This window comes from Eutrema salsugineum, unplaced genomic scaffold, assembly GCF_000478725.1.
Source record: "Eutrema salsugineum unplaced genomic scaffold, Eutsalg1_0 scaffold_5, whole genome shotgun sequence".
NCBI lineage: Eukaryota > Viridiplantae > Streptophyta > Magnoliopsida > Brassicales > Brassicaceae > Eutrema > Eutrema salsugineum.
Window position 1 is genome coordinate 6792918 of NW_006256612.1, and position 27981 is coordinate 6820898.

General features: G+C 34.4%; 3 protein-coding genes and 1 pseudogene across 3 annotated transcripts; 3 read left to right on the plus strand and 1 right to left on the minus strand.

Annotated features, from left to right (window-relative positions):
• Positions 1-5821: 5821 nt before the first annotated feature.
• Positions 5822-6498, plus strand: LOC18992541 (annotated as a pseudogene).
• Positions 6499-6886: 388 nt separating this feature from the next.
• LOC18992542 (TORTIFOLIA1-like protein 4) lies at positions 6887-9618 on the minus strand. The gene is made up of 5 exons (XM_006415951.2): positions 8668-9618; positions 8486-8588; positions 7840-8396; positions 7333-7718; positions 6887-7249 (listed from the first exon to the last, which is right to left on the minus strand). Exons 1-5 carry the CDS (start codon positions 9520-9522, stop codon positions 7237-7239), a joined length of 1914 nt encoding a protein of 637 aa, XP_006416014.1. The 5' UTR covers positions 9523-9618; the 3' UTR covers positions 6887-7236.
• Positions 9619-20860: 11242 nt separating this feature from the next.
• Positions 20861-24800, plus strand: LOC18992545 (paired amphipathic helix protein Sin3a). The gene is made up of 8 exons (XM_024152252.1): positions 20861-20908; positions 21421-21578; positions 21717-21845; positions 23329-23679; positions 23798-24088; positions 24203-24398; positions 24503-24604; positions 24699-24800. Exons 2-8 carry the CDS (start codon positions 21439-21441, stop codon positions 24798-24800), a joined length of 1311 nt encoding a protein of 436 aa, XP_024008020.1. The 5' UTR covers positions 20861-20908; positions 21421-21438.
• A 1581-nt stretch (positions 24801-26381) lies between these two features.
• Positions 26382-27059, plus strand: LOC112084008. The gene is made up of 3 exons (XM_024152253.1): positions 26382-26690; positions 26794-26895; positions 26985-27059. The coding sequence occupies exons 1-3, from the start codon at positions 26382-26384 to the stop codon at positions 27057-27059; spliced, it is 486 nt and encodes a 161-aa protein (XP_024008021.1).
• Positions 27060-27981: the final 922 nt, after the last annotated feature.

A 27981-nucleotide genomic window follows, 5' to 3' on the forward strand; every position in this document is an offset into this window, starting at 1 on the left:
AATTTCTAAACTATTTAATAATATTATAAATTTAAGTAATTAAAAAAAAAATTACCTTTTTTTGCGTCAAAAGGAGGAGGAATGCAAGGGAGGAGGAAGCAGAGAGAGAGGAAGGAGAGATGAGCGACGAAATGAGGAAGGGGTGCGGTCCTATATATAGAATTTATTTTCCTCGTAAATTCGACGGAAATATTACGACGAATTCGTCGTAAATTCGTCGTAATGGTCCCACCGTACAAGAAAGCAAATAAGACAAACACACGTGGCTGTATCTGGGGTTTGCGACGATTTTACGATGATCCGTGTTATTCGTCGTAAAATCGTCGTAATGTTACGACGATTTTACGACGAATCGTATAAATCATAAAAATTAAGACGGCTGTGTATCCACAAATCGTCGTAAATTCGTCGTAATATTACGACAAATTTACGACAAATTTTACCAAAACTGATGAAATTCAAAACTTGAAACATCCATAAGCACATACAAGCATGTCTATTCATGATAAATGTGGTCTGTATAACTTTCTAGCATGTTTACATAACTTAATGAAGAATTTAGTAAGATCTAAGATAAATCCATACATCTTGTGTAAATGTATATAACACCTTAAGATTACTTGATAAACACATATATGTCAAATTTTGAATTTTTTTTTTTTTGTTTAGAAAGTTGTTTTACCTTATGAGATGGTAAGCCATATCATTCACTTCATCAAAATCCCCCCTGAACCCCAGAAAAGATTGATTATAAGCTTTAGGGGTTACATTTCGTCGTAATCTCGATGGTATAGTACGACGATTTTACGACGATCACACCCATTCGTCGTAAATTCGTCGTAGTAAAAACCACATATCTACAAGTTCCTGAACCTTATACTACAGACCCTTATATAATACATCAGTTTACTTAGGAAAATGAACCCAAAAACCATTCTGTAAGTTGGGAAAGCTAAACCCTATAGGGTTTAGGGTTTGCATTTTACGACGAATTTACGACGATTTCTAAATAATCATCGTAAATTCATCGTAAAAGTCAACATATGTCCAAGTCAACACTTTAACAAATTTTCTTTTCATTAATTGGCTTTAATTTTTCAAATATTTAAATTTGACAAATGTTACATTGAAACGTTCAAAGCATGCAATTAAATGACAACATATTTAATTAGTCTTCATCAATATTTTCCTCGGTGTCCTCATCATCATTGTCATCATCACTGCTTGTTTGAAATTCGTCAGCACCTTCTTCAGTTTCGTCCCCATGTAGATCTTCAACTTGTCGATTACGTGGATCAATTAAAAGAACATTTTCTTCAACATCCGGTTCTGTAATGTCGACACAATCATCTTGTTGCATTGGCGGGAGATCTACACCATCAATTATACCCCTTGGAGCAACTTTGACAACCGCCAGCCATGAAATTCCCGTATTCCGAACTCGAGGATATGGAACAAAGGTGACTTTTTCTGCTTGAGATGCAAGTATAAAAGGCTCGAACTTATTGTATCGCCGAGATGCGTTTACATCTACCACTCCGAATTTGTTAATTCGCACTCCACGTTCTACCGTAGGATCAAACCAATCACATTTGAATAGAACAGTTTTCATTCTGACTAATCCGGGGTATTCCACTTCAATTATCTCTTTGATGATCCCATAAAAGTCTACTTCACCTCGTACACAAACTCCATAGTTTGTAGTTGTCCGTTGAGTGCCATGACTATAAGTATGAAAAACATAGCCACGTGTGAAATACATAGCTGCAGTAGTTATCTTCGAAATAGGACCTAGGAGCAACTCTTGAAACCATACTGTATATGTCATGTCATCATGCTCGACGTGACCTTTTAACCACAATGCATAATGTTGGTCTTTCCGCTTGTTAATTTCATCTTCTGAAACACCGTCAATGCATTCTCGGACTTGATTGACGAAAGTGCTGAAATTTTAAAAGATTGCTAAGGACATTTCGTCTGTTCAATCAAATTTTAATCATGCATGGTTATAATTATGTACCTCTCGTAAGGTGCCAATTCCTCGCAATTCAGAAGTATATATGTATGTGCGCTGTGGTAGTCTTGTTCGTTTGACCAACAAGTTTCTTTTAGTTTCCCACTTAGACGTCCAATTGGTGAGAATATATCAGGCACACCTTCTACTGCGTAACTTTGTCCTACACCCCCATCACCGTAACGTCTTGGAGCCCGTTTGCGTGTACGAACCTTTGGAGCAAAGTAATAAGACGTGAAATGAGAAGTCTCTTCTGTCAGACTTCCCGCCACGATAGACCCTTCAACTTTTGCTAAGTTTTTGGCCTTACCCTTCAAATGCTTCATAAATCGTTCAAACGGATACATCCACCTAAACTGAACAGGTCCTCCCAACTCTGCTTCATGAGGGAGGTGTATAGGTAAATGTTCCATAACATCGAAGAAAGCAGGTGGGAATATTTTCTTTAAATTGCACAACAATATTGGAATATTTGTAGACAGTTGTGCAACTACATCTTCTGATAATGTCCTTGTACTTAGATCACGGAAGAAAGCTCCAATGCCTCCTAGTGCCTCATGGACATGTCCCGGTAGGAGTTCAGCAAACGAAAAAGGAAGTAACCGTTGCATAAACACATGACAATCATGACTTTTCATCCCTGAAAACTTTTGTCCTTTATCCACAGATTTAGCCAGATTAGATACATATCCATCAGGAAATTTCACGACTGATGATACCCAATTAAACAATGCTGTTTTTTGTTCAGCACCCAACCGAAATACAGGAACAGGTGCTTTTCCATTACTCACCATATGCAACTCAATTCTGTTATATATATCGGGTAAGTCCATCCGTGATTTAACACTGTCTTTGGTTCTTCCTTGGACGTTCAAAACAGTATGCATGATGTTATCAAAAAAATTCTTCTCAATGTGCATAACATCAAGATTATGTCTAAGCAAATGATCTTTCCAGTAAGGCAGATCCCAAAATATACTTTTTTGTGCCAATTGTGATGAACCCCATATCCTTCAGGCATATTCGCAGGAGTGTGCCAATTTCCTCCAAGGGGGACCGTTTCAAGTCCACCCCAATGATCTATTTGCGCTTCAAGCTCTACTCCAGTTAGGTACACTGGTGGAGGGAGACGAACCAATTTGTTCTTTATAAACAAACGCCTGTTTCTTCTATATTGATGGTTTGGTGGTAAAAACCGACGGTGGCAATCAAACCAACAGGTTTTCCTACCATGTTTAAGCTGAAATGCATCAGTCCTATGAAGACAATAAGGACATGATAACCTCCCATGCGTTGTCCAACCTGATAGCCTTTCGTATGCCGGGAAATCGCTTATTGTCCACATAAGCACCGCTCGCATCGTAAAATTTTTACCACTCGAACAGTCATATGTTCGTACTCCAACATGCCACAACTGGTTTAACTCATGTATGAGTGATTGCATAAACACATCAAGGGCCCGCTTCGGGTGATTTGGACCAGGGACTAATATACTTAGAAACAAAAACTCTCTTTGCATGCACATATCTGGAGGAAGGTTATATGGCGTAAGAATCACAGGCCATAATGAATATTGCCTACCAGACATACCAAATGGACTAAACCCATCAGTGCAAAGACCAAGATAAACATTTCGCTTAGACCTAGCAAAGTCTGGATGTACGGTGTTAAAATGTTTCCAAGATTTCCCGTCAGACGGGTGAGTCATTTTGCCATCTGTTTGTGAATGTTCTGCATGCCATCTCATCGACGCAGCTGTCCGTTCAGATTGATATAGTCTTTTTAACCTATCAGTGATAGGAAGATACCACATTCGTTGGTAAGGAATCTTCTTACGCCCAGCAATTTGCGGTCTATATCTTGGCTTTTGGCAAAAACGACATTCTTCAAGCTTCTCATCATCTCTCCAAAAAAGCATACAATTATCAACACAAACATCAATCATCTCAGAATGCAATCCAAGACTAAAAACCATCTTCTGAATTTCATAATACGTTTCAGCAGCCAAATTATCATCTGGCAAATACTCTTTAATAAGATCTGCCCAATCGTTCATGCAAACTTCAGATAGATTGTGATCAGTTTTTATTGTCATCATCCGAGCTGCCAATGATAATTTTGATAAACCTTCCCTACATCCCTCGTACAGAGACTGTTTTGCTGCGTTTAACATATCATAAAAGCGTTTCGCATCTGCATTGGGCTCCTCAACAGTATCATCATGTGTTTCATGAAATGCATCAGTAACCATTTCATGCATCCTATCATGATCTTCACCCTGAACTTGACTACTTTGATAATCATTGGACGCTTCAAAATCCACATGTTCTTGGTGATTACTACTACTCCGTGCAGCCATCTGACCACTACTTTGACCATATCCCTCTCCATGCTGATACAAAATAAAGTATTGGGGCATGAACCCTCTATTCAATAAATGCTGCCAGACAGTATCAATAGGAATATGTTTCCTATTTTTGCATTTCACACAAGGACAATACATTTTGCCGCTTTCAATTACAGTTTGCATAAGGCCGGCTTGGTAGATGAATATTTCCAATCCGTTTTTGAAGTCTTCAGTCAACGACCCATCACCATTTTTGGGCGTATACATCCACTTTCGTAGATCGTATATAGACATTTCAAAAACAAATATTTGACTTTTTGTTTCTGAAATTTGATATAAATTTCAACTACTAAAAATTTTACTTAAACATTCAAAGACTCAAAAAATTTGTGTCTTTATATGTTTTTTTGGTTGATGGAATAATGAGAGAAGAAAGGGTATATATAGAATTTTTTGTTTGGTTGCCAACATATTACCATTGCATATTTACATCAAATTTACGTCGAAATAAAAATTACATCACATTTATATTGATTTTACGTCAATTACAAGATAGAAGACAATTAATCGTATTATCGATGTAAATATTACGACAACATTACGACGAATTAAAATTCGTTCTTTATTCGTCGTAATATCATCGTAACATTACGACGATTTTACGAGGGTCATTTTTTACGTCGAATTTACGACGATATTTTTGATCGTCGTAAATACGACGTAACGTCGTCGTAAAATTACGACGACTAAAAATCGTCGTAAATAATTCGACGGAAAAGCCCATCATTCTTGTAGTGGCACATAGATGTTGTGCCATCGTAAATTATTGTTTTGCATGGTTACGTTCCAAAGCACATCAAATAATATTAAATGTAAAATACTTTTTTTTAATTAACAAAATATACTGTATCAAATAGTGTTTATCCACGCAAAGAAATTTTAACTAAATCTTTCTAACAACATCTCGAAAACAATATAAACAATCATTTGGTTAATCATAAGAATATAAAACAATCGGTAAAGCAATAAGAATTGTAGAAATATCTAAAAGTATGTGTAGAAAGTCTAATGTTTGCTAAAGCCACAGTCTAAGAGTACAATTTGAACACGATTACAAATGATGCATGACATATCAGGTCTTTTAGAAGTGTACGCGAAATATGATAGAAACTCATGGTCAATCGATTAGGGGTTCAGCTAGCAGTTTTTATCAACAATACTACTGATTTTTCTATACACTTATGTACAAACTTTGTACCAAGAACAAGGCTTTGAGTCGATGACATCCGGGTCTGCTTCTACATCAAAGCAAAGATTTGATCCAAATGCTCAATAATGAGAGTGTCATGACCCTATAACATCTCTCTCATTCGTGCTACTGAAGGGCCAAAATTCACTCTGAAAAAGAAAAGAATAAACTACAAGTTGGAGATTTTAAGAAGGAGATGCGTGAGCGAGGCATGGTAAGTGAAAACATATCCTTTATCTTGGATTCAGTACATAAATTCAATGGCACATACAAGCCCATTTGGTTATATAATAATTCTGATGGATTGAGCCTAAACAACAATGCTACTACTACAACTTGTGAAGTTTTTGATTTTACCACAAATGCTTGGAGGTACATTGTCCTTTCGTCCCCTATCTGATTCTTCAGGATTCAAGGACAAAATCCTGTATATTTTGACGGGTCACTTCATTGTTTCACTGCCCTGCACGAGGGCCAAACCAATGTTTTATCTTTCGATCTTCACATAGAAATTTTCTAGGTAAACTCTAAAGCACCCTTTCTCCATGGCTCCAGTGATCAAGACATCATCATGTGCAACCTGGATGATCGTTTATGCGTATCTGAGAAAATATGGTCCAATCAGTTGATATGGTCGTTCGATTCAGATCACAAGACATGGAAGAAAACATATTCCATAGATCTCGATATTACTTCTTCTTGGGTTGGGAATCCTTCTTTGCACTCACGCCACTTGCAATTTTGGACAAGGATAAGATATTGTTTTATAAACATGGGAATCCATTGGTACTACATGATCCTAATGCCAAATCTTATGATTTAGCTTACACATCTGAACTCTCTCCATTTGCTATTTGTTATTTTCTGAGTTTAATCTCTGTTCGGTAAAGTTTATTATTTTCCGAAACATTGTAATTTTCACATTGGTTTTTGGTTGTTTTCCAATAAAATGATTCACCTTTAGAAATCAAATGTCATAATTTTCCACAACGATAGTAACAGGTTACAAACCAAATCAACTTGCTATATATTGCTATAAACTCTGTTTTTTTACATCAGCGAGCCTTTGAAACTTTAAACTAATGCAGGGATCTTTGCGGTAGTCCAGTTACCCAACCCTTATCATCCATTCATTAGTATTATGGAAAAGAAAAAAAAACCCCTATAAATGTACCATCGGACTGTCATACGAATAGGAGTGGCCTTCAATAATTTCTGACTCAGGCAAATGCAGTGAAGTGAAAGTGATCTATATTGTCCTAATTCTGTATATAGCAAACCAATAATTCCTTGAATTCCCAGTGATTTACAAGATCAGCGTAACACAAAACAGTCACACAAAACCTTTACATCTCCATTCATGGTTTTGATATAACTCTAAAGAGACAATACAATAAGTATAATTTCTATTCACATGCATTTAAATATTTAATCTTTGTTGGCTCCGTCGCTGGTTATATCATTAGATTGTCTGAGAAAGCGTACTTAGGCATGTGTGTGAGAGTAGAAAGGCTTTTTCATTTCAGCGTCTGAGTCAGTATGGTCAACTTCTACTCTGCTTCAATCTTCACATCAATCTCTTACCCACAAAACATTCAATCACTCAAGTGAACTCTCTCTTGTACTTCAAGTAGATAATCTGAATACGCAAAAGCAGACCTTTAAAATCATGCTTTTTATATTTCAAAATATCTGAGAAAGGCAACTAAAAGATGGTTTTACCTGGTGGTTGGTTTCTGTAGTGTTGTATGCATAGAGTCTTGAAAACGGTTTCTTGATGCTCTGTTTTGAGAACCTGATCCTCCCTTTTGACCGTTGTTCACATCAGTTGATTCTCGGTCAAAACTTGGCTCGTGCGCAGGGATATCAGAGACTGTGTTTCTCATCAGTGTTTGCACTGGTCTCTCCTCGGTTTTTCTCCAAAACGTGGGACTTAAGAAATCTGTACCAGGTAGTTTGGAACAACTCTCTCCTCCACAGCTACTGTTCTTAAGGACTCTCCCGTTTGAAACCGCAAGATCGCATGATATTTCATCCAAAGCCATCTCTAGACCGCTTACACGAGACTCCAGAGACTGGATCCCACTCTGTGAGCTTCCCATGAATTTCTACATCCAAATGAAGAAGATTTTTTTTAGTATTTCAGTGAGAGGCTTGAGCCATTTATAAAAACATTCATAACCAAAACAATTTCATCTCTACATGATCGTTAAAGACCAATTTGTATACCTGAAGAAGGTCTAAGAGACTGGACTGCTGGTTCTCAATGAGAGCAAGCTGTTCTCGTATCAAAGACAGTTCCTCGCTGTCTTTCCTGCTCTCATCAACATCATCTTTACCACTCTTGGCAACAGAATCACCATCGTCAATGCAAGGTGCAACCCTTGAGCCAGACCTCAAACTACCAAAGCCATGCACTTTATCTTCCCGGCTTTTCTCGGAGATTGTATGTTTGATTATATCTGGTCCCCCTGAGTTCGCCTTCTCCTCCTCCGATTCTACCACTTTACTACTCCGATCCTCCAAAGATTGCTTAACCGGTGGAAACTGTGGTCCCTTGTTATCCACACTAGAGGCTGCTGCTTCTACTACTAACATGGTCATATTCCCTTGATTTCTTTTTGGAAGATTCTCCTTTTGTCTAGTAGCTGCATATGATCTATTCACAGGCAAAGATGGGGACCTCTTCATTATAGGCGTTGCTTTCTTTGGTCTTGAGGACTTAAAACCAACGTCAATGGTGGAACTTCTCGTGACAGAGGAAAAGCATCCAATGCTACCATCATCTGCAACCAAATTTTTAGACAATCAAATCAAATATTTAAGCTAAAAAATCGAACTTTTCAGAAATGTAACTATATATAGAGAACATTACCAGTAGAAGATCTAGATGGAGATAATGAAGCTTCGTCGAAACCATTTGAAACTTCTTTCCACTGATTCAGTGTTCGATTCATAGTTTCTCTCACACTTTTCACCTGCAATGTAGATTCACTAATTCAGATTTAGACTCTCGACCACAAGAACAAAACAAAAAAAAAAGCAATTTTTTTTCACCTTATCAAATCTTCTGCTCTCAAGAGCCACCGTGCAAGCTTTCTTGTACTGCGACGCCGATTCTTCCGCCGTCGCAACTTTACCCAACGCCTCCGCCGCAGATTTCCTCGCCGCCCAATCCTCGCTGCTCAGAAACTCAATCAAAACCGGAACCAACCAATCCAAAACCGGTTTAGTTCCCGCGCCGCCGGCGCTTATTATACTACCCACCGCACTCAACAGCGCCGCCTTGGCCTTGAATCCGTCGCTCTTGAGCAGCTTCCCAATCTTAGGCAGAGACTTCCTCAATTGCTCCGATTCAGGATCCGACGCAGCTTCCACTGACGCAGCCAAGCACAACGCCGCTCCGATCTGCGCGTTTGAGTCGCCTTCCTGGATCAGCGTCTCGATAAGCGGTTTCGCGACGGCGGAGAACGGCTGTCTCGTGACGTGAGCGGACATATCCGCCGTCGCGGCGGCGCAAGCGGAGCGAACGGAGGAATCCGGATCTCGGAGACGGCGGATTACGGTGGAGACCATCTTAGAGAGATGGGGAGAGAGAGAGTCGCCGTGGTAGCGAGACATGAGGGATAAGACGGCGACGCACTGTTTCCTCACCGGAGATTTGCAGGAAGAGTCGGTGTTGTGGATGCAGTTTAGGAACGGAGAGAAGGAGTCGTGAGTGAGGTTTCTGGCGATTGAGTCGAGCTCCGCCGTGGCGAGAGATAAGGTGTCACGGTCGGCGAGTTTGTTGAGACAGGCGATGACTCGTTGCTTCAGATCAGGAGTCGACGGTGAATGAGAACTCGGAGATGAGGAAGACGCCGGAGATAGAGAAACCGGTGGACTCGCCGGAAATCGTCCGTGAGCCGACATTTTGAAATTTACTACTTTGACTTTCCGATTTGAGAACGTGTTCACATTAAGTGCTTGAATATGGCGGCAGAAAAAAAACTCCGATTATGCGTAGACGGTTTGGGTAATGGGTTTTTAAATGCTAACTAGAGAGAGAGAGGGAGGAGGAAGTGGTGTAAATAATTAAATAATATTACTATTTATCAGAATCTTGCTTTTTGTTGATGGAGATAAATAACCGTCTTTTATAGCCGTAATATATACACTACTCGACGAACAAAAATGCAATAATCACATGTTAATGTCGAGTACACATATTAACTTGATGCTAGATCCTCTCTATTAGTATTTCTACTTGGGGAAAACTGATAAAATCTCTTTATTGCTCGAAACTCCAAAAGTATTCATATTTTCTGTCCCAAAGAGAACGTTGAAATAGAGAACACTGATATATCTTCTTCAACTATATAGTGGATAGCTCTAACTAGTTTGTTCAAACATTCTCTTTCGATTTTTTCGCCAAAATTTTAGTATAATAAAAATTGAAATCTGTAGTCCGTATATATTTTTCCCGGCAAAAAAAAAAATTCTTACAATAATATCGTATTAAAATTGCATTTAATAGTTTTTGCTTTTTCCAGGTCTATTTATTCAAAATTGAAAATGTATGGCATTCGAAATTGTTTTGACTACATTTATTTTTTTGATTATTCTTCTCATTGCAAAGTTGAATTTGTTAGATGAACTTCTCTGTCTCAAAAATAATTAGCTGTTTTAATAATAACAGTAGTCTTTACTTCTTCTCTTTTTTTTTTTTATCAAAAATAACAATAGCCTTCACAAAATCCAAATTGGATTAGAAGAAATAGTCATTGGCGTGATTTTCTTACAGATGATAGTGTAGGTCAGAAAGATTCTGTCCTTTTTTTTATGTCATGTTAAATCCTCACAGAGAAAAAAATATATATGATATTTAAAATTCGAATGAATTGTTGGTAAAAGAAAACGAATTTCATTTAACAACAGCAATTAATATCACCATTACCAAATAATATGAAAGAATACGACAAATAAGAAACCAAAAAAAAATATTAAAACTGACAGGTAATGGAATATATCATAACTGGCGAACCTTAGAACAGTTCCAAATTTACAGTAATGAATTATATAATTAATTAATAAAGTGATTAAGACAAATTTTGAAATAAATATGTTGTGTCCTCTGTTGATGATGCCGTATAATTCTGTTTGACATTTGACTTGTTCAGAGTATCAATGATGCTTTCAGATTTAATCTTATTTTTATGTTTTTTCCCACATAATAGGGCCAACATTATTTTAACTAATTTTACATGATCTAAGATATGAGAAGCGCATTAAATTTCGTATTGTGTAGTGGATGAAGGGATCAGATTTGTTTATTGATGATTAAATGATCTGATTACGTGATTATATGATTTTGAATAATCAAGTTTTTGGTAAATAAAAATTCGAGAGAAATCATGGTAAGAAATTAGAGTGGCATAGAAAGTAAATACGAAGAGGAAGAGGGAGAGAGGACATTAAGCGAAATAATGTTAAAAGCACGTGAAGGGGAGATGGAGAGCGCAGGCAAATTGGGCAGAGGAGCACGTGACTTGATTTAAGTCCTCTCCTTCGATGTTACTGCTTCAATTATTTTAACGTGTTCTAAAATTGAATTCGTAACTTTGTTTTTTTTTTTTTGGTTTTAATGCCTCGAGATTTATTTTACATTCGGTCCATAATCTCTGCAATACAAAGGTAATGTTTCATTGACCGAATATTTGGTAATATTTGAGATAGAAGTGCATATAGAAATCAAGTTTTGTTTAAATTTATAGGGTTAAACGAGTTGTTATAAAACCGGTTGAGTAATCGGTACGTGTTTTATAATGTAAATATTAAATGGGGTCATTATATGGATTAAGCAGTAATTCCTCAAATGTAAACAGATAAAAAGCATTAATAAGTGTGGACTAATGGTTACTTTTTTTTTTTTTGTAAAAACTAATGGTTACTTCTGCTCTACGTTTAGACAAAACTCATGTTGTTAAAACGATTATGGATTTAACATATCAAGAAGACAAAAATAATAGCCTTAGCCAATTGAATCAGCGACATGCCAGATAAAAAAGTTCAAATGCGATGAACTGAACGGGTTCAATACGATTTCTATGTTAAGCAAAAAAAGAAAGAAAAACAATTTCTAATTAATTTATTATATTAAATAAATTGAACCGAACTATCAAACCTAAATAAAATTAGCTTTTGGTTTGAAACCCGAAAAATCGAAATCTCTTACTACCATTCTATTCTAAAAAGTACTAAATATATCATTAGTTTAACTTTCATAGTGCCTGTGAATTATGAATTTATAAAAAGTTAAAGTTAAATCAGATTAGAGGGTTTTAGAGCCAAACAATTCGTGGCTTTAAACTTCAAATCCGTCCAAATTAGAGAAACAGTAAAAAACTATGTTAAATCATAAAGCCATGGATACTCGTAAAAAAGAATTAAACAGACAGTATGGAGGAACAAAGGAATGATCACTTTCATGAACATTGCAGTTTTTTTCCTTGTCAAGACGGCGACGTTTGGATATGTAGGGGAATACCCTCCATGTGACTTTTGTTCGTCCGACCATTATTATGGCTTCATTCTCTATGGCCTTTTCCCGCCCCCGTCTTGTTCTTTTCCATTTTAATTTAATTGGTACCCTAATAACCTATACCGAACCGGTACAAGATCATAAATGCACCATGCATGGTCGTATTAAACCGGTTCTTGGGACAAGAAGTTAAATGTTCTGATATTTAACATCTAATCATCTAAATAGTTCAACAGTGATGGCCCAGCTAATTAAGGTGGCAGGGATATATAACACACTTTTGTTTCTATTACGACATGTTATTAAGTTCAAATCAATAGCCTCCATCAATGCTAGAATGTCTTTTTTCTTCCTGGATTCTTTTGAGATATGGAACCATTCTATCTTATTTACTTAGAAATAAATGAAACATATAGTATTATTATATGACTTTAAAAATGAACAATAACTAAAATTTACTAGGTTTAAAGCCACGTTACATACATTATTTCAATTATAATATTTATAAATATGATCAAATTACTTTTAACACTAATCACATAACATTTATTTTTTTTGCAAAACCATATAGATGAAATTAAGAATTATACATATAGGTCGATATATAAATGAACTATTAGCCCATTCGACTTAGGAAGGTATATATGGGGGACACATCAAGTTCTCTTGCTTTCATTTTTGAAAGAACTACAGAAATCCATGGTATTGTATTAACGTTTCGTACATTTTCAAAACACCAATTAAATAATTAGAATCCCCTATCCTCAAACGAAGATGCGAGAATTGAAATTATGGGTAGAGGGGCAAAAAGGGAATGTGAGATCGAGGACCAAATGGGGGATGTTGATGTTAGTAATGTTGTTTGACTAAGTGGCAAAGCTAAACTACAGATATAGATACAAATTGTGGAAAGATAAGAGACGAGCTTTCACATGGACATACCTCAAATAGTGACAACAAACTCCCACATTTTATAGTTATTTCTCATATTTTTGCATCTTTGTTTTCCTTGCTAGGGAACACTTGCACATGTGATCTTATTTTCTTCTCGTTATTTTTTTTTTTCAAAAATTGAATTTATCTTCTTCTATTTTTTGTGTGAGATGAGGGATGTGCCTCTGCCAATGGAATTTTGTTGTGGGCAATATTAATACTGTTTTTTTTTTCGGGGTAAGATACATTAATAGAGTTAGGTTCATGTACAAGGAATCTTCCATGTGTTCATTGTGTTATGCCATTATGACCCCGAGATCAAATCTATAGTCTGCCTTTGTAAGCTTTTTTTCTTTATTTATTGGATATATCTATATAATGCAATTACGTATGAGAAATTACAACATATATCAATATTAAATGTTATTTACTTTGTCTACAAATTAAACTCAATATGATAAAAAAAAATATAAGAAATTTTTGATTGGACACTGACCCCTATAGAACCATATTTTAGATTATGCAGAAGTACTCGTATTCGTATAGACCAATTAAGTTTTGATATATTAATATTATGAATTAATTATTAGGTAACCCTAGTTAGTCCATTTCTTTTAGTATATACAAGTTATTGTAGGCGACACATTCAATTACTTTGTCTTGGTGGTTAATTCAATTATAAGGAGGCTGGCCAAATACTACATTTGTTTTAGAATGGGATGTTCGAAATATGTGTTTTATAATTCATATTATCAAGATTATTATTACCATCAGCTCACATGTTCAATCATTCATTTGTGCAAAGTTAATTATTCGTTTTCCACAATCCTATATAACTATATTCTAGTTATTACAGAATACGTTTGTTTTATTTATATTAGGTGCAACAAATTTGATTTCTCTAACATCCTAGTGAAAATGGTGAGAAACTAGTCAGCTACAACTGTTAATAACATTAGTTCGTAATTCGAAATGAAGCTAGTGGCTGATATCGGAGTAAATATTTGCCTAATGTATATCAAACAAAATTTGACCTACACATAATTTCGGTTAATTTACTTAAAAAGTGTTGTCATGGATAAATTTGTTAGATATAGAGAATATTGAACTGCTTGAAAATTGTTATGAGTGTGGTTTTGCATATTACAAATGATGGGACCAAGCACTGTTTGGATTTTTGTTATTATCATTTGTAAACATTAGCACAAGAACCAATCATAAGCATTTTCCACATGGAAGTTGCTCCTCAATCATGGTTGATTTTTGGATTCATATATAATATACTTTTACTTATTCAATAAAATTGATATACTGTATATATATATAGGTGAAGTATGAATATATTATACATCACAAACGTAAACGGATATTCTATATCTTTATTTCGTGAGTGCAGTTTTGGCAAGCCTATTTTTGCCATGGCATTTTGATTTATACCCAAAATAAATTTTTGTATATCAAAATGATTGAATGAATTTTGGTAAATATCTTGCATTATTAAACTTGTAAATCTACACAGACCTTAAATATGGTTTGGTTTGAAATTAGATTTTATAATGCTGGCACTCAACTAAAAGCATGATAATGCTGGTGTATTAAAAACAATTCAACTTTTCATTTCATTTCTTGTATTGTCTTTCATTATTCTAATGGTCTGACCCATTATTAAAACATCTACCGTGTTAATCATTGAATCATCAATTGATCATTATCATCACTAATCATAATAAGAACTTTGGTCCCAAAGAAAAAGGAAAAAAATAAGTTGATAATGTAAAGCGAAAACAATTAGGTAGGTCTGTTGTTGCAGACAGTAGCCAAGCTAACCAACTCAAGCTTCAAAAAAAAAAAAGGAAAAGCAAGAAACAAAAGAGAATTATGTTTGAATGTTGATTTCAAATGTTTGGTTAGATATCAAATAAAAAGTATCATATAACAAAGATTGGACTTCAACAGGTTTAAGAAGTATCTATTTTAATATATAACAAACAAAGAGAGGGACCTTTTGTTAATCGAAAATAAAATAACAAACAAAAAGTGCATTAAAAGCCAAATCGTTGTACTGCAATTTTTTTCACTTACCAGATTAACGTTCCCGTAGATATAGGTCTAACATTGTTTAGACAAAAACTGGAAAAAGAAAAACAACAAAGGATTCATCTATCCTCGTCCACTGCATACTCATACTCAGCATCTTCCACATATTCCACCTGAAAATCACAAGTCGTACTGAAGAGGAATCTAACTTTTTTAGAAATTAACTGTATCAGAGCTAAGAACATAACTGACCTCTTCCTCACGCATCGGTTCCTCTCTCAGAACATAAGACTATAAACATCGCTGAGACTCACTAAAGTCTCTTAAATAATTTTTTAATAATAAAGTTGAGTTAGAGACGTCTTTTGTGGTTTCAATTTTAGAGACGTCTTTTGCTTTTTCAGGAATTCAACTTATTAAAATAATGTTTTTATTCATAAGAGATGCATGTAAAGACTGCGTTGTTTATGCTCTAACTAACCTCTTCCTCTAGATCATCCTCATCACTCACCTAATTCCTTGCTGCCAGCCTCCACATGTTCCTTTGGACCATCCTCTCCACTCTCATCAGAAGAATTACCCTCAGATTCCTCATCACTCTCATCATCAGATTCCTCTTTTGCTAGTTGTAAAACCTTATATCCAAAAAAAACGCATCCTCATCCTCTCGACGAACATCACCATCATCATCCTGAACGGGAAATGAAAGAATCTTATTCGAATTACGTGATGAACCGTGAAAGTTATGAATAAAAAGTTCCCTCATAAGTATTGTTTTGGGAAACTTACAATACCAAGTCGACGCCCATACTCCCAAAGTAAAACATCATACTTCTCTCGCGAGATCTTTTTCTGGCAAAAAAATTCCACATCTCCCATAGACTCATAGTACATCTCGATACCAAATGGTACATGGAACTCTTTGCTTTGTTTGCGCATGATCTGCCAAGCAATATCATTTGATACAAGCTCCAGAAGGCACCTGATTTTTAACGTGAAAGCTGCCTGAAAACAAATTTGAGTTATACGATAATGTCTTTCGAAGAACTAAAACAAATGGGAACATACCCTGGTGAGATTGAAGAGCAGTTTGGCAGTGAAGTTTGGTTTGAAATTCTGGGAGAATTCATTCTCAAAAATACATTCTTTGTTTGGTTTGAAACTCTGGACAAATTCAACATCATAGTCCAGCAGGGCAGTTTTTGTGCAGTTTCATCAGATGTGTTAGAAGTGCAGTATTCTTTGCAAAAGATGATGATCCTCTCAAGGATATGGCTTGTAATGTTTTTGAACTTGATCTCCATTTATATTCCATTTTTACTATCAATCTCCATATTCTTGATGAACATTCTCAAAGATATGAGCTCACTCGTAGCTTTTATGGTTTTTCCGTCGTAACAAAAGAGGTAGATTTTCAAGCATGGGAAAAATCCGTCTTCTTTTAATGGTAGGAAACAAGGTCTGGATTCCACCTTGTTGACGAGCTTTGCACTCATTGATTCAAAAGTCTTGGCAAATTAGGTAGGTCTTTTTTTCGCAGACAATATCCAAGCTATCAAACAAAAACTTTTGAAAAAAAAAGGAAAAGTAAGCAACAAAAGAGTATCGGGTTTGAATGTTGAATTCTAATGTTTGGGTTAAATATCAAATAAAAAGTACCATATTAACAAAATTGAACTTCAACAGTTTTAAGTAATATCTATTAATTTTTTGAAGTTTAAATATATGAATGATTTGCGGAAGATTTCTAGGTCAGCATTTTGATCACATTAGACCTAGGGTTCAATTCTACACAAAATTGGGTAAAGTTGATTAAAATCAAAACAAAAAGAATTAAGTATATGAATGAATTAAAGTCAAGGGGTTGAATAGAAATTCCGACGATGGGCTTGGGTACATAAAATGTGTGTGTTATTACAATTTACGTGGGTTCGTAGTGGGAACCGGGAAGAAGAAAGAACTGGGCCAAACCATAATAAATACGCCTAACGATATCGGATCAATCGAGTATGCATTGCCTGGTACCTAAACTAGGCAGCTCTATTATAACTTCTAAGTCGAACTATGTGTATTAGTGTTAGACTAAAAGTAGTTGAATGAACAGATCACATACCAAAAATGGATCGATATATATATTAGATAAGGAGATAACAATTTCTTTGGTAAGAGTTGCCATGTTGGTTTAGGCTAAGGATCGATTTCCCACGGAAGCGGAATTGCAACATTTAACTCATTTGGCTATCGAGACATTTAGATGGACTTTCTGAGCTTCAGAATTAGTCGGTGTTAAAATATGTCGCGCTGGTTTACAGTCAGGATTTGTAATCTGTAGCTGCGTCACCGACAGTTTCCTAGTTTAACCAGATCACCTAAATCACATCAGTTATTGAAAAAAAAAAACAACTGCCGAAAAAATCAATAATGGTGTCCTTGATTAACATAAGAGCACATCCAAAAATTACTAACCAATGTTTGTAATTTGTAAATACTGACATTTTTTTAAAATTTAGCAGCGAAGATGGTTACAAAACAACACCATCACGTACTAAACAGTTACAATGTGATGGTATCCATAGTTTATTTATGATCATCATAAATTCATAACTATAACTTTTTAGGTAATTTACCGTATTAGATTTAATTACTATAATTGACAAATGATATGTATATAATAATTAATCATAATATTCATTAATCTCGATCATGTTGACATCTTCTTATGTATCTGTTTATTTAATATCTAAATCACTCTTATTTTGAGACTTTATGACACTAATAGTTATACATATTATCTATTTCTTTAATTAATATCAGCAAAATTTTAAAAGTTTTTTGAGACTGCAAAAATAAATGCCACAGTGTAGAAAATAATTTTACTAAGTTATATATGTTTTAACAGATGCTTATTAAGATTTAAATTTTGTATCTTTCTTACTAAATATACTTTATAAAATCTGCAAAAATAATTTTCTATAATTATATGTTAATTATCATTAATGAGAAACTTTATATACAATTGACATGTCTTTATTCCATTTAATATTATTGCACATTTATTATCTCATTGATACAAAGATGTAAATTTCAAATGGACTGATTTAAAACACAAATATGTATATGTATATGTATATATATATATATATATACATATATAAAGACACATATACTACTCAAAACCCATTCATATGATATTGCTGGAAAGGTGAAGCTAGTAGTAACTATTTGGTTCGTTACTTTGACTCTTCTTTTAACAATTCTGCTTCGATCATTCTATTTTTACCAAGATAAATTTTGCGTGTATTAAGAATGCTGATCCATGAACACTTAACTCTTCTTCGAGAAAGTGATGAAATTTTACAGATTTCTCAAATTGATATTGTTGTTTCTCCTCGACAAGCCTTAAAACTGACGAAATTCGTTTTTCGTTGTTGAAAATAACAATACGACCTCATATATAATTGGATTTGGTTTTTGATGAAATTATCACTGTAAAGTTGATTACGGTCATGTTCTCGTGCTCCATATCGATAAATCTTCTTACTTCTAAGCATGTAACTTTCTAGTTCTAGTAATTGTGAACTAAGATCCTTGATGCAACTTTTTTTTTTCTTTTTCTTTCCAAAGAATCAAGTCACTTAATGTGTTTGAATCTTTGCTTTCATAAAAAAATAATCAATAATCCTTTATGCAAAAAAAGAAGAAGTTAACACTCTTTGTTTGGAAATTAATGAAGTAATTCGACCAACTTCAAACCATGGCTGGAGAAGGAAGTAAACGGAACGCAACTAAATATGATGCGTATGCATATCTAAGGAATGTGAGGGATACATTTGATAACGATCCTGAAAAATATGACGATTTTCTTGCGATTATGAATAATTTTAAAGCTGGGAGGTATGGATATATAGTTTTGTTTTTGGTTTTGCAAAAAATATGAAAAGAATGTTTGGTTTTCTGTTTAGTTCAATTCTTTTTCGGTGTAACACGCTTTAGTATTCTTAAAACTAATTAATTTCGAATATAATTTGATTGTAGAATTGATAGGAATGGTTGCATAGAAGAGGTGAAAGAACTATTTAAAGGACACCGAGACTTGATTTCGGGTTTCAATAAATTCTTGCCAAAGTGTTTGGAGATCGCTGATTGGTACAACTTAGAGGGAAGGTGATGATGTTGCGACGTCCATCTTACTCCTTCCTTATTGAAATAGTCGGTCGGTTTATCAATTATTTTTCAAAAAATATAAACAAAGTATAGGATAAAGAGCATAAGCAATGTTGTCGTGAACAGCCGCAAGGTCTCAAAATTTTAAACCCACCCTATTTGAGTTATATTCAAAATGATTTCCTTGCCAATCATCTATGATCTAACTCTCTATCTCTCTATCTCATATATTAATTGCGGATTAAAGCCTTTAGCTTGTATATAGAAACGAAAAAAATGTTTCCATTCAAAAAAGGAGGAATAAAATTATTCTATCACTAAATCTTGAAAATTGCATTAAGATAAACAAAATATAACAAACAAAGAGAGAGACCTTTTGTTAATCGAAAATCAATAACAAACAAAAAGCGCATTAAAAGCTAAATCTTTATATTGCAAATCTTTTTTCACTTAACAGATTAACATTTCTGTAGATATAGGTTTACCAAAAGCTGGAAAAAGAAAAAGAACAAAGGTTCATCTTTACCAATTAGAGATCCTTGTCAACTGTAACCTCCTACTCATCGTCTTCATCACTATACTTGTTCTCTTTAGAAGAATTTTTTTTTATTGAAAAAATAACTTATTAGCTAGCTAGCTGTAGAAAATAACTGGGCCAAACAATAATAAATACACCAAACGACATCGGATCAATCGAGTATGCCTGGTATAAAATACTTGCAGAGTAACAGGTAAACTATGCAGCTCTATTATAACTTCTAAGTCGAACTATTTGTATTAGTGTTAGACTAAAAGTAGTACTCCAATGAACATCACACACACATATATATATATATATATATAGATATATATATATTAGATTAGGAAATAACAACTGCCGAAAAACAAAACAAAAACTGCCGAAAATTTTGATAACGGTGTCGTTGATTAACATAAGAGCACATCCAAAACTTACCAACCAATGTTTGTAAATACTGACTTTTTTTTTTAATCTAGAAGCGAAGATGGTTACAAAAACAACACCATCAGCTACTAAACAAATACATTGTGATGGTATCCATAGTTTATATATGATCATCATATATAATTATAACTTTTTAGGTAATATACCGTATTAAATTTAATTACTATAATTGACAAATTATATGTATATATTTATTAGTCATAATATTTATTTATCTCGATCATATTGACATCTTCTTATATATCTTTTTTATTTAATATCTAAATCAATCTTATTTGAAGACTTTCTGACATTAATAGTTATTACATAATATCAATTTCTTTAATTAATATCAGCTAAATTTTAAAAGTTTTTTGAGATTGCAAAAATAAATGCCATAATGTAGAAAATAATTTACTAAGTTATATATGTTTATTAAGATTTTAAATGTTGTATCTTTCTTACTAAATATACATATAAAATCTGCAAAATAATTTTCTCTTAGTATATTTTAATTATCATTAATGAGAAACTTTATATACAGCTGACATGTATTTATTTCATTAAATATTAGTGCACATTTAGTATCTCATTGATACAAAGATTTAAAACACAGATGTATATATAAAGACACATACACTACTCAAAACCCATTCATGTGATATTGCTGCAAAGTTGAAGCTAGTACTAGTAACTATTTGGTTCGTTAATTTGAATTTTCTTAACAATTCTGCATCGATCATTCTACTTTTACCAAGATTAATTGTGCGTGTATTAAAATGCTGATCCATGAACTTTACATAACTCTTCTTGGAGAAATTGATGAAATTTTACAGATCTCTCAAGTCTCAAATTTGATGTTGTTTCTTATCGACAAGCCATAAAACTGACGAAATTCGTTTCTCAATAACAATATGACCTCATCCATAATTGCATTTGGTTTTTGATTAATTTATCACTGTAAAGTTGATTACAGTCATGTTCTCGTGCTCCATATCGATAAATCTTCTGACTTCTAAGCATGTAACTTTCTATTCTAGTAATTGTGAACTAAGATCCTTGATGCAACGTTTTGTTTTTCTTTTTCTTTTTTTTTTCCAAAGAATCAGGTCATTAATGTGTTTGAGTCTTTGCTTTCATAAACAAATAATCAGTAATCCTTAATGCAACAATAAAGAAGAAGTTAACTCTCTTTGTTTGGAAATTTATGAAGTAATTCGACCAACTTCAAATGGCTGGAGAAGGAAGTAAACCGAACGCAACTAAAGATGATGCGTATGCATATCTAAGGAATGTGAAGGATACATTTGATAACGATCGTGAAAAATATGACGACTTTCTTGCGATTATGGATAATTTTAAAGCTAGGAGGTATGGATATGTAGTTGTGTTTTTGTTTTTGCAAAAATATGGGAAAACGTTTGGTTTTCTCTTTAGTTGAATACTTTTCGGTGTAACACTTTTTAGTATTCTTAAAACTAACTAATTTCGAATATAATGTGATTGTAGAATTGATAGAAATGGTTGCATAGAAGAGGTGAAGGAACTATTTAAAGGACACCGAGACTTGATTTCGGGTTTCAATAAATTCTTGCCAAAGTATTTGGAGATCGCTGATTGGTACAACTTAGAGGGAAGGTGATGATGTTGCGACGTCCATCTTACTCCTTCCTTATTGGGGGATCTAAACCGAGTTCGGTTTATATTTGCTCTATGTTTAATCGTTTATAATTCGTTCTCTTGCTTCATTTAGTAATCATATGTTGGCTTATTAATTAGGTTCTAATATATTTAATCTTTGTTGTTTCCAACCATTTTTTTCATGTCAACAATCATCTCAACTCTTTCATCGTCTTATAATCGTACAATCAAAGTAAATTAATCAAATATTAGCAATCAAGTTCAAAATTAAAAATTTAAAGCAAATATTAAAAGTACGATTAATTATTTGTTTATATATATATATTTGGTCAGTAAGGTGTATTTTCCTTTTTTCAAAAAGGGTTAGAAAACTAACAAATCCCTTTAAAAATGACATAGACGCTAGTACCTGTTAGAAAAAGAACGTGATCACGTTTAATTTTAGTCTAATTGAAGTATCCAACTAATTGTTAAATCATTTGAAATTGAATTTCTATTTTGATTTGGCTAAACAGATCGCTGAAATATCAACTTTTAAGATACAACTATCAGATATTTCCTTTTTTGCTATCTATGTTATCAATATCTCTACTCTAAATAGCTTTTGTAAAATAAATTTTTATTATTACTTTTACTAAATATATAAACATATTTTACTAGAAAGCCCTTTGTCCAAAAAAATATATTTAATTTTACGACACAAAATTAGGGAGAAGAGACACGTATTCAAATCTGATATCCCATATGTATAAATACAATCGCGAATAGAACTCAGGAGTCAAAACAGTTATCAGTAGGGTTTGCTTTTGGAAATCTTCCAAGTCCGTCACTCTGCGAACACGAAGCTTCTTGCTGATCTCGCCGCTTTAGTTCTGCCCAAAATTCGGTAACAATCCTTCGTTCCTCTCCGGTTTTAATTATCCTATTTCGTTCGATTAGGTTAACTAGGTCAAGAAAGATCTAAGTTTTCTGGTTCGTTGCTTTCAAGTCGTTTCTTTAATTAGGTCACGATCGAGTAGTTTTCAGCTGGTTTTTTACTTTCATATCGTTTCTTGATTGAATTCCACCTGTTCGAAGGATACTAATCCATGAAATTCGCATGAATCTTTGATCGAAACAATATGTTCTTTGTTTTAGGGTTCGCATAGTTATACTTAGATGAACATGATTTCTTTTTACTGAACTTAAATTCTCTATTTTTTTTTGGATACCAGAGGATTAATTAGGTCAATTACACACCATGGCTGGAGAAAGCGTACAACCTACGCTAACTGAAGGTTATGCGAAAGAATACATCGCTGCAGTGAAACAAGCACTAATCGACGAACCTGAAAAATATGACGAGTTTTACAAGATATTGCTGTATGTCGTAGATCATAGGTATATATGTATTATTACTTTTCTCACTGTTATATTGACACAACAAAAAAAAAACTATCATTGTGAATTGTTTTCTGATGTTTTTATTCACTTTGTATAGAGCCGACGAAGTTGCTTGCTATGCAAGGGTGGGTGAAATCTTGAAAGATCACCAGAATCTTCTTCGTGGTTTCAATTCCTTCCTTCCACCTGAGTCAAAGATAACCATTCCTCTCGAGGCTAAGACAACCATCATGACTTCAAAGGCTAAGAAAACCATCAAGCCTCTCGATGATGATGATGATCACAAAGTGTTAAGCCAATCACAAACCATGGCTGCCACAAGAGTAGCCCGAGAGCTAACTTTGGGTGATGCGCTTCCTTACATTGCTACTGTGAATGAAGCATTTCGTGACGAACCTGGCAAAAAAAAGGAGTTTTTAAAAATCCTGAATGATTATAGATATCAAAGGTATGTGAATTGTGTTTTCTTTCTTCTTTATGTTTGGCTCTCCCTTAATTTCAACTCCTAATCGACACAACAGAAGCATACATGTGGATTGGTTCTGATGTTACTAGTCTCTCTGCAGATTCGATCGCACAAATACCATTGCAAAGCTTAAGGAACTCATGAAAGAGCACCCGAAGCTGCTTCTTGGTTTCAATGTCTTCCTTCCAGATGAGGATAAGATAACTATCATTCCCAAGATTACGATAACTAACCTTTCCAAGATCAAGATAACCATTCATCCCAAGACTAAGCGAACCATCCCTCCCGAGTCTAAGAGAACCATCCCTCCCGAGGCTAACAAAGGGTTATGCCAATTTCAAAACATTGATGAAAGAAGATTACCAACAATGCTAGAAACGGATCATGAAAGGTATGGATTATTTTCTCCCTCTTATATATATATTTGGTTTGCTCTTATTTCAAGTCTAACACAGCAAACACAGATTTCGTGAATTGTTTTCTGATGTTATTATTCTCTTTGCAGAGCTTATGAAGAAATCATGAATAATAAATATCACCGGAAACAGATTCAGCTTTTAGCTGAGGCTAGTCAGTTAGCCATCCCTACCGAGGCTAACAGAACCATCCTTACCGAGGCTGAAAATCATGGTGCTGAGTCTAACTGTACCAAAAGAAAACGTGAGGAGTCTGAGGAACCAAGTTTTTTCGACAAGCTTAAGGTATAAAAATGCTATAAATGACAAGTAATCCTAAGAAAATAATATTTTGATATGTCCTCTTCTGCTAACTTGTGATCTAAATAACAAATTCGTCCATCTTGCAGACAAGGTTTCAGAGACTTGATGTTCATGTAGTGAAGTCATATTGCGAGATAATGAAAACGTTCAAAGAGGGAAAGAAGTCGAAAACAGAGGTGCACAAGGAGGTAGGTTCTTTGAGGGCTATTTAATTTTGTGGTGCACTTGTACTTTTGCATATTTTTTTCTTGGTTTTGATTTTGTGATTGTATATCCTTGCAGGTCGTTGATCTTCTCTATTATCATGAAGATTTGATCGAGGACTTTTCCAAATATTTTAAACCAAAAAAATCCTATATGAGCTGCATCAAAAGCTCTACTTGATGGTTATCTACATGATATACTGTTGCTCTAGGATGTTTGAAACAGAAATATATGTATAAAATTATTAGAACTTCTATAGAGGGAGAATGCACAGTTTCTTTTATAGAGCTTTGAGTTTAGTTCGATTCTTTTTTTCCTTGCACATATGTTTTAATTAAATTTTAAATCCAATGTTTGGTTTAGTTTCACAAATAAAAAAGAACATTACTGATTTGCAACTGTAGCTACTTCTAGTCGTTCTGGAGTAAGATCCTTGGGAACGACATTAGTATGTCTAGCACTTGGTAATGGTTTGAAGAAAGTTGCATCAAATTTAACTGTAAAGTATAAAATATGAGTCATTGCTTATTGAGGTCTTGAAGGATCTTCTAAAGTGCAACTCTTAATCTGCATAATGTTTATAGCTTCTAACGAGAAGAGTGTATAATTTGATTCCCAACTTCCACAAAAAGCTATAAACATTTTATGTACATTCACTCTCTAACCTCCACAAAAGAAAGTTGTTAATTTTAGTTATAGAAATTAATTTCTCCAACTCTCGAATCTAAATTGACGTTAAATCATAATCCAAATCACAATGACCCCTACGAATTTGGCCAAAAAAATTATCTTTTTTTTTTGGTTTGGCAAAAAGTTTATTTATCTAAAAAAAAACTTTTCCTCATAAAAAAGTTTTATTTTCCCGTAAAGAAGTTTTCCTTTTTGTTTGTCGTTAAAAAAGTTTATTTTCTTTTGCCGTCAAATTGTTTTCCTTTTTAACCGTACTTTTGTATGTTCATTATTAACTAAACTAATGTTTGAAACGAAACCCTAGAAGCTAGAGATATTCCTTCCGGTTATCTCCTGCTTCGTGATCGTGGGGTTGTAAAGGAGACTTGCTTGTTCTCGAAGCCTTTTCTTCTTCGAAATTGGGTAATTATACGATGGTCTTCTTCCTTTTTTATTTTGTACGAATTTCGTTTCGGCCACTACAATTTTGTATTATCTGTGATCATTATATGTTTCGTATCTGTGATGAAATTTACATGAATCATTATGAGGGGTTGGTATTGTTTTGTTCCCAATAGAAGTCTCCAAATCCTATCAGGCTTAATATTTTTGCAAGCTCTTAATTAGTGAATATTGAGCTCTTCTTCTTTGGTTGAGGATGAAGACTCATGATCCAGCTTTTGATTGGTTTCACTCTATTTCAAGTGACTGCTTCACATGTGTAGTTTTTGATCCATGTGGTCCTTAAAGGAATGAATTTAATATTTCTGCACTAGGTCCTCTTTCTCGAGGGATTCTAAATTCTTTTTTTTTTTTCAAAAAGGGTGGTACAATAGCTTTGAGAGATGCTAGAGATTTAATGGGGAAAAAAACATTTTTTATTTATTTTGGATACCAAAGGGTTAGGCCATTTTAGTTTCTGTGAAATGCGTATCACAATATGAACCTGAATATGTTTAACGAGCTCCTGAATGATTTTTAGAGCTCATAAGTGTGTTAATAATTTTCTCCATGTTACATTTGGTTGCTCTTTACAAACACACATGCGAATTGGTTCTGATGTTACTATGCGTTAGTAGCGTGCAAAGGGTGATGGAGCTCATGAAAGAGCGTAGAGTCGATAACATTAGTACCGTTGCAAGTGTGAAGGAACTCATGAAAGAGCACCGGAAGCTGTTTCCTGGTTTCAGGTTTCTCCTTCCAGCTGAGGATAACATAACCATCCCTCCCGAGGTTGATAGAAGTCATAGAACCGTCCCTCCTCCTCAGGCTAATAATATAACTATCATTCTCAAGGCTAAGAGAACCATCTCTCCCGAGGCTGAGAAATATGCTGAGTCTAACTATAGCAAAAGGAAACGCCCTGAGTCTGATGAACCAAGTTTTATGAACAAGCTTAAGGTATAGAAATGCTAAAACTACAAAATACTCCTAAGGAAATACTATCTTTAATATTTTCTCTTCTTCTAACTTTTTTTTTTTATACAAATTTGTCGATGTGCAGACAAGATTCCGGACCCTTGATACTGATTTAGTTGAGTCATTTCGCGAGATAATGAAAAAGTGTAAAGAAGGAAAGAAGTCGCAAAAGGACGTGCATGGGGAGGTATGTTCTTGGTGGGCTATTTTGTGTTGAACTTGCACTTGTTTTTGTTCTCTTAGATTTGATTAATTTGGTTATGATATATCTTGCAGGTCGTTGATCTTCTCTATTATCATGAAGATTTGCTCGCGCACTTTTCTAGATTACATTACCAAAAGCATATATGATCCTAGAAAAATGTATAGTTATCAATGAGAATAGAGTGTATAGTCAATTTCTTTTATAGAGTTTGACCGTTTGAGTTCAGTTTGATTCTTCTGACATGCATATGTGATACGATCTTAGGTGATTAACTCTGAAGCAAAGGAGAACAGATGCAGCGATAAGATGGATAGAAGGAATCGATGAGGCGATGTGGTGGTGGTGGTGATCGGTTCGATGGATCAAGCCGAAGATGATGATGGTGGCGCAGCGGATAGAGTGAGTTGAGAGGGTGGACGTGCTGTGATGAGATGATATCGATGGAATGGAGATGATGAGATAGAAGAATCTCTTGTAAACAGATTAGGTTTTAAGAGATTCGAATTTCAGAGTTTTTAGTTCTCAGAAATCAAAAGAGAGAAGAACACGTTAAAAGTTTGATCAAAATTCTTCACTGAATAATACTTAGGCGATTTTCTCTCTTAAATAGAGTTAGAGAGAAATCGCAGCCCTAATACAAAACTACATGAAGTCTGAAATAAAAACAACACGAAGTTTGATTAAAAAATAAAACAGCGAGGCGTCCCTTCTAAATCCTAAGTGGTGCGCCTAAAACAACTAGTGCACAAGTCATTGTGACTTTGCACATTATTACCCATTAGTAACAACTTCTAAGTAACTCGACGTAGCAATGATTTCTGCCTCGTTAAAAACCTTGGAGAAGAACCTCCTTGCCTTCCAAAATCCTCACCAAGGAAAAGAGTACAGAATCATCACCTAAGTTACCTAGTCATTGTTACTGGGTTCTTCATTCTTCAAGATAAAGATATTGAAGATGTGAGCTCCAGCTTCCAGTTGATCGATGTCCTCTGCAGCTATGAGTGCGTGAGCCTCCTTAGCCATCTCTCTAGCTCTGGAACGAGTAATCCTGCCAGCTACCTCTGGTTC

Bases quoted from the DNA above. Each gene is read 5' to 3' on its own strand.
- LOC18992542 (XM_006415951.2), bottom strand. From the start codon at position 9,522: ATGTCGGCTCACGGACGATTTCCGGCGAGTCCACCGGTTTCTCTATCT. The intron at 8,589-8,667 runs GTGAAAAAAAAT...TCTACATTGCAG, and splicing joins AGAGCAGAAGATTTGATAAG to GTGAAAAGTGTGAGAGAAAC. The intron at 8,397-8,485 runs GTAATGTTCTCT...ATTTGGTTGCAG, and splicing joins TCCATCTAGATCTTCTACTG to ATGATGGTAGCATTGGATGC.
- LOC18992545 (XM_024152252.1), top strand. From the start codon at position 21,439: ATGGCTGGAGAAGGAAGTAAACCGAACGCAACTAAAGATGATGCGTAT. The intron at 24,089-24,202 runs GTATGGATTATT...TTCTCTTTGCAG, and splicing joins CTAGAAACGGATCATGAAAG to AGCTTATGAAGAAATCATGA. The intron at 24,399-24,502 runs GTATAAAAATGC...TCCATCTTGCAG, and splicing joins GTTTTTTCGACAAGCTTAAG to ACAAGGTTTCAGAGACTTGA.
- LOC112084008 (XM_024152253.1), top strand. From the start codon at position 26,382: ATGGAGCTCATGAAAGAGCGTAGAGTCGATAACATTAGTACCGTTGCA. The intron at 26,691-26,793 runs GTATAGAAATGC...GTCGATGTGCAG, and splicing joins GTTTTATGAACAAGCTTAAG to ACAAGATTCCGGACCCTTGA. The intron at 26,896-26,984 runs GTATGTTCTTGG...TATATCTTGCAG, and splicing joins AAAAGGACGTGCATGGGGAG to GTCGTTGATCTTCTCTATTA.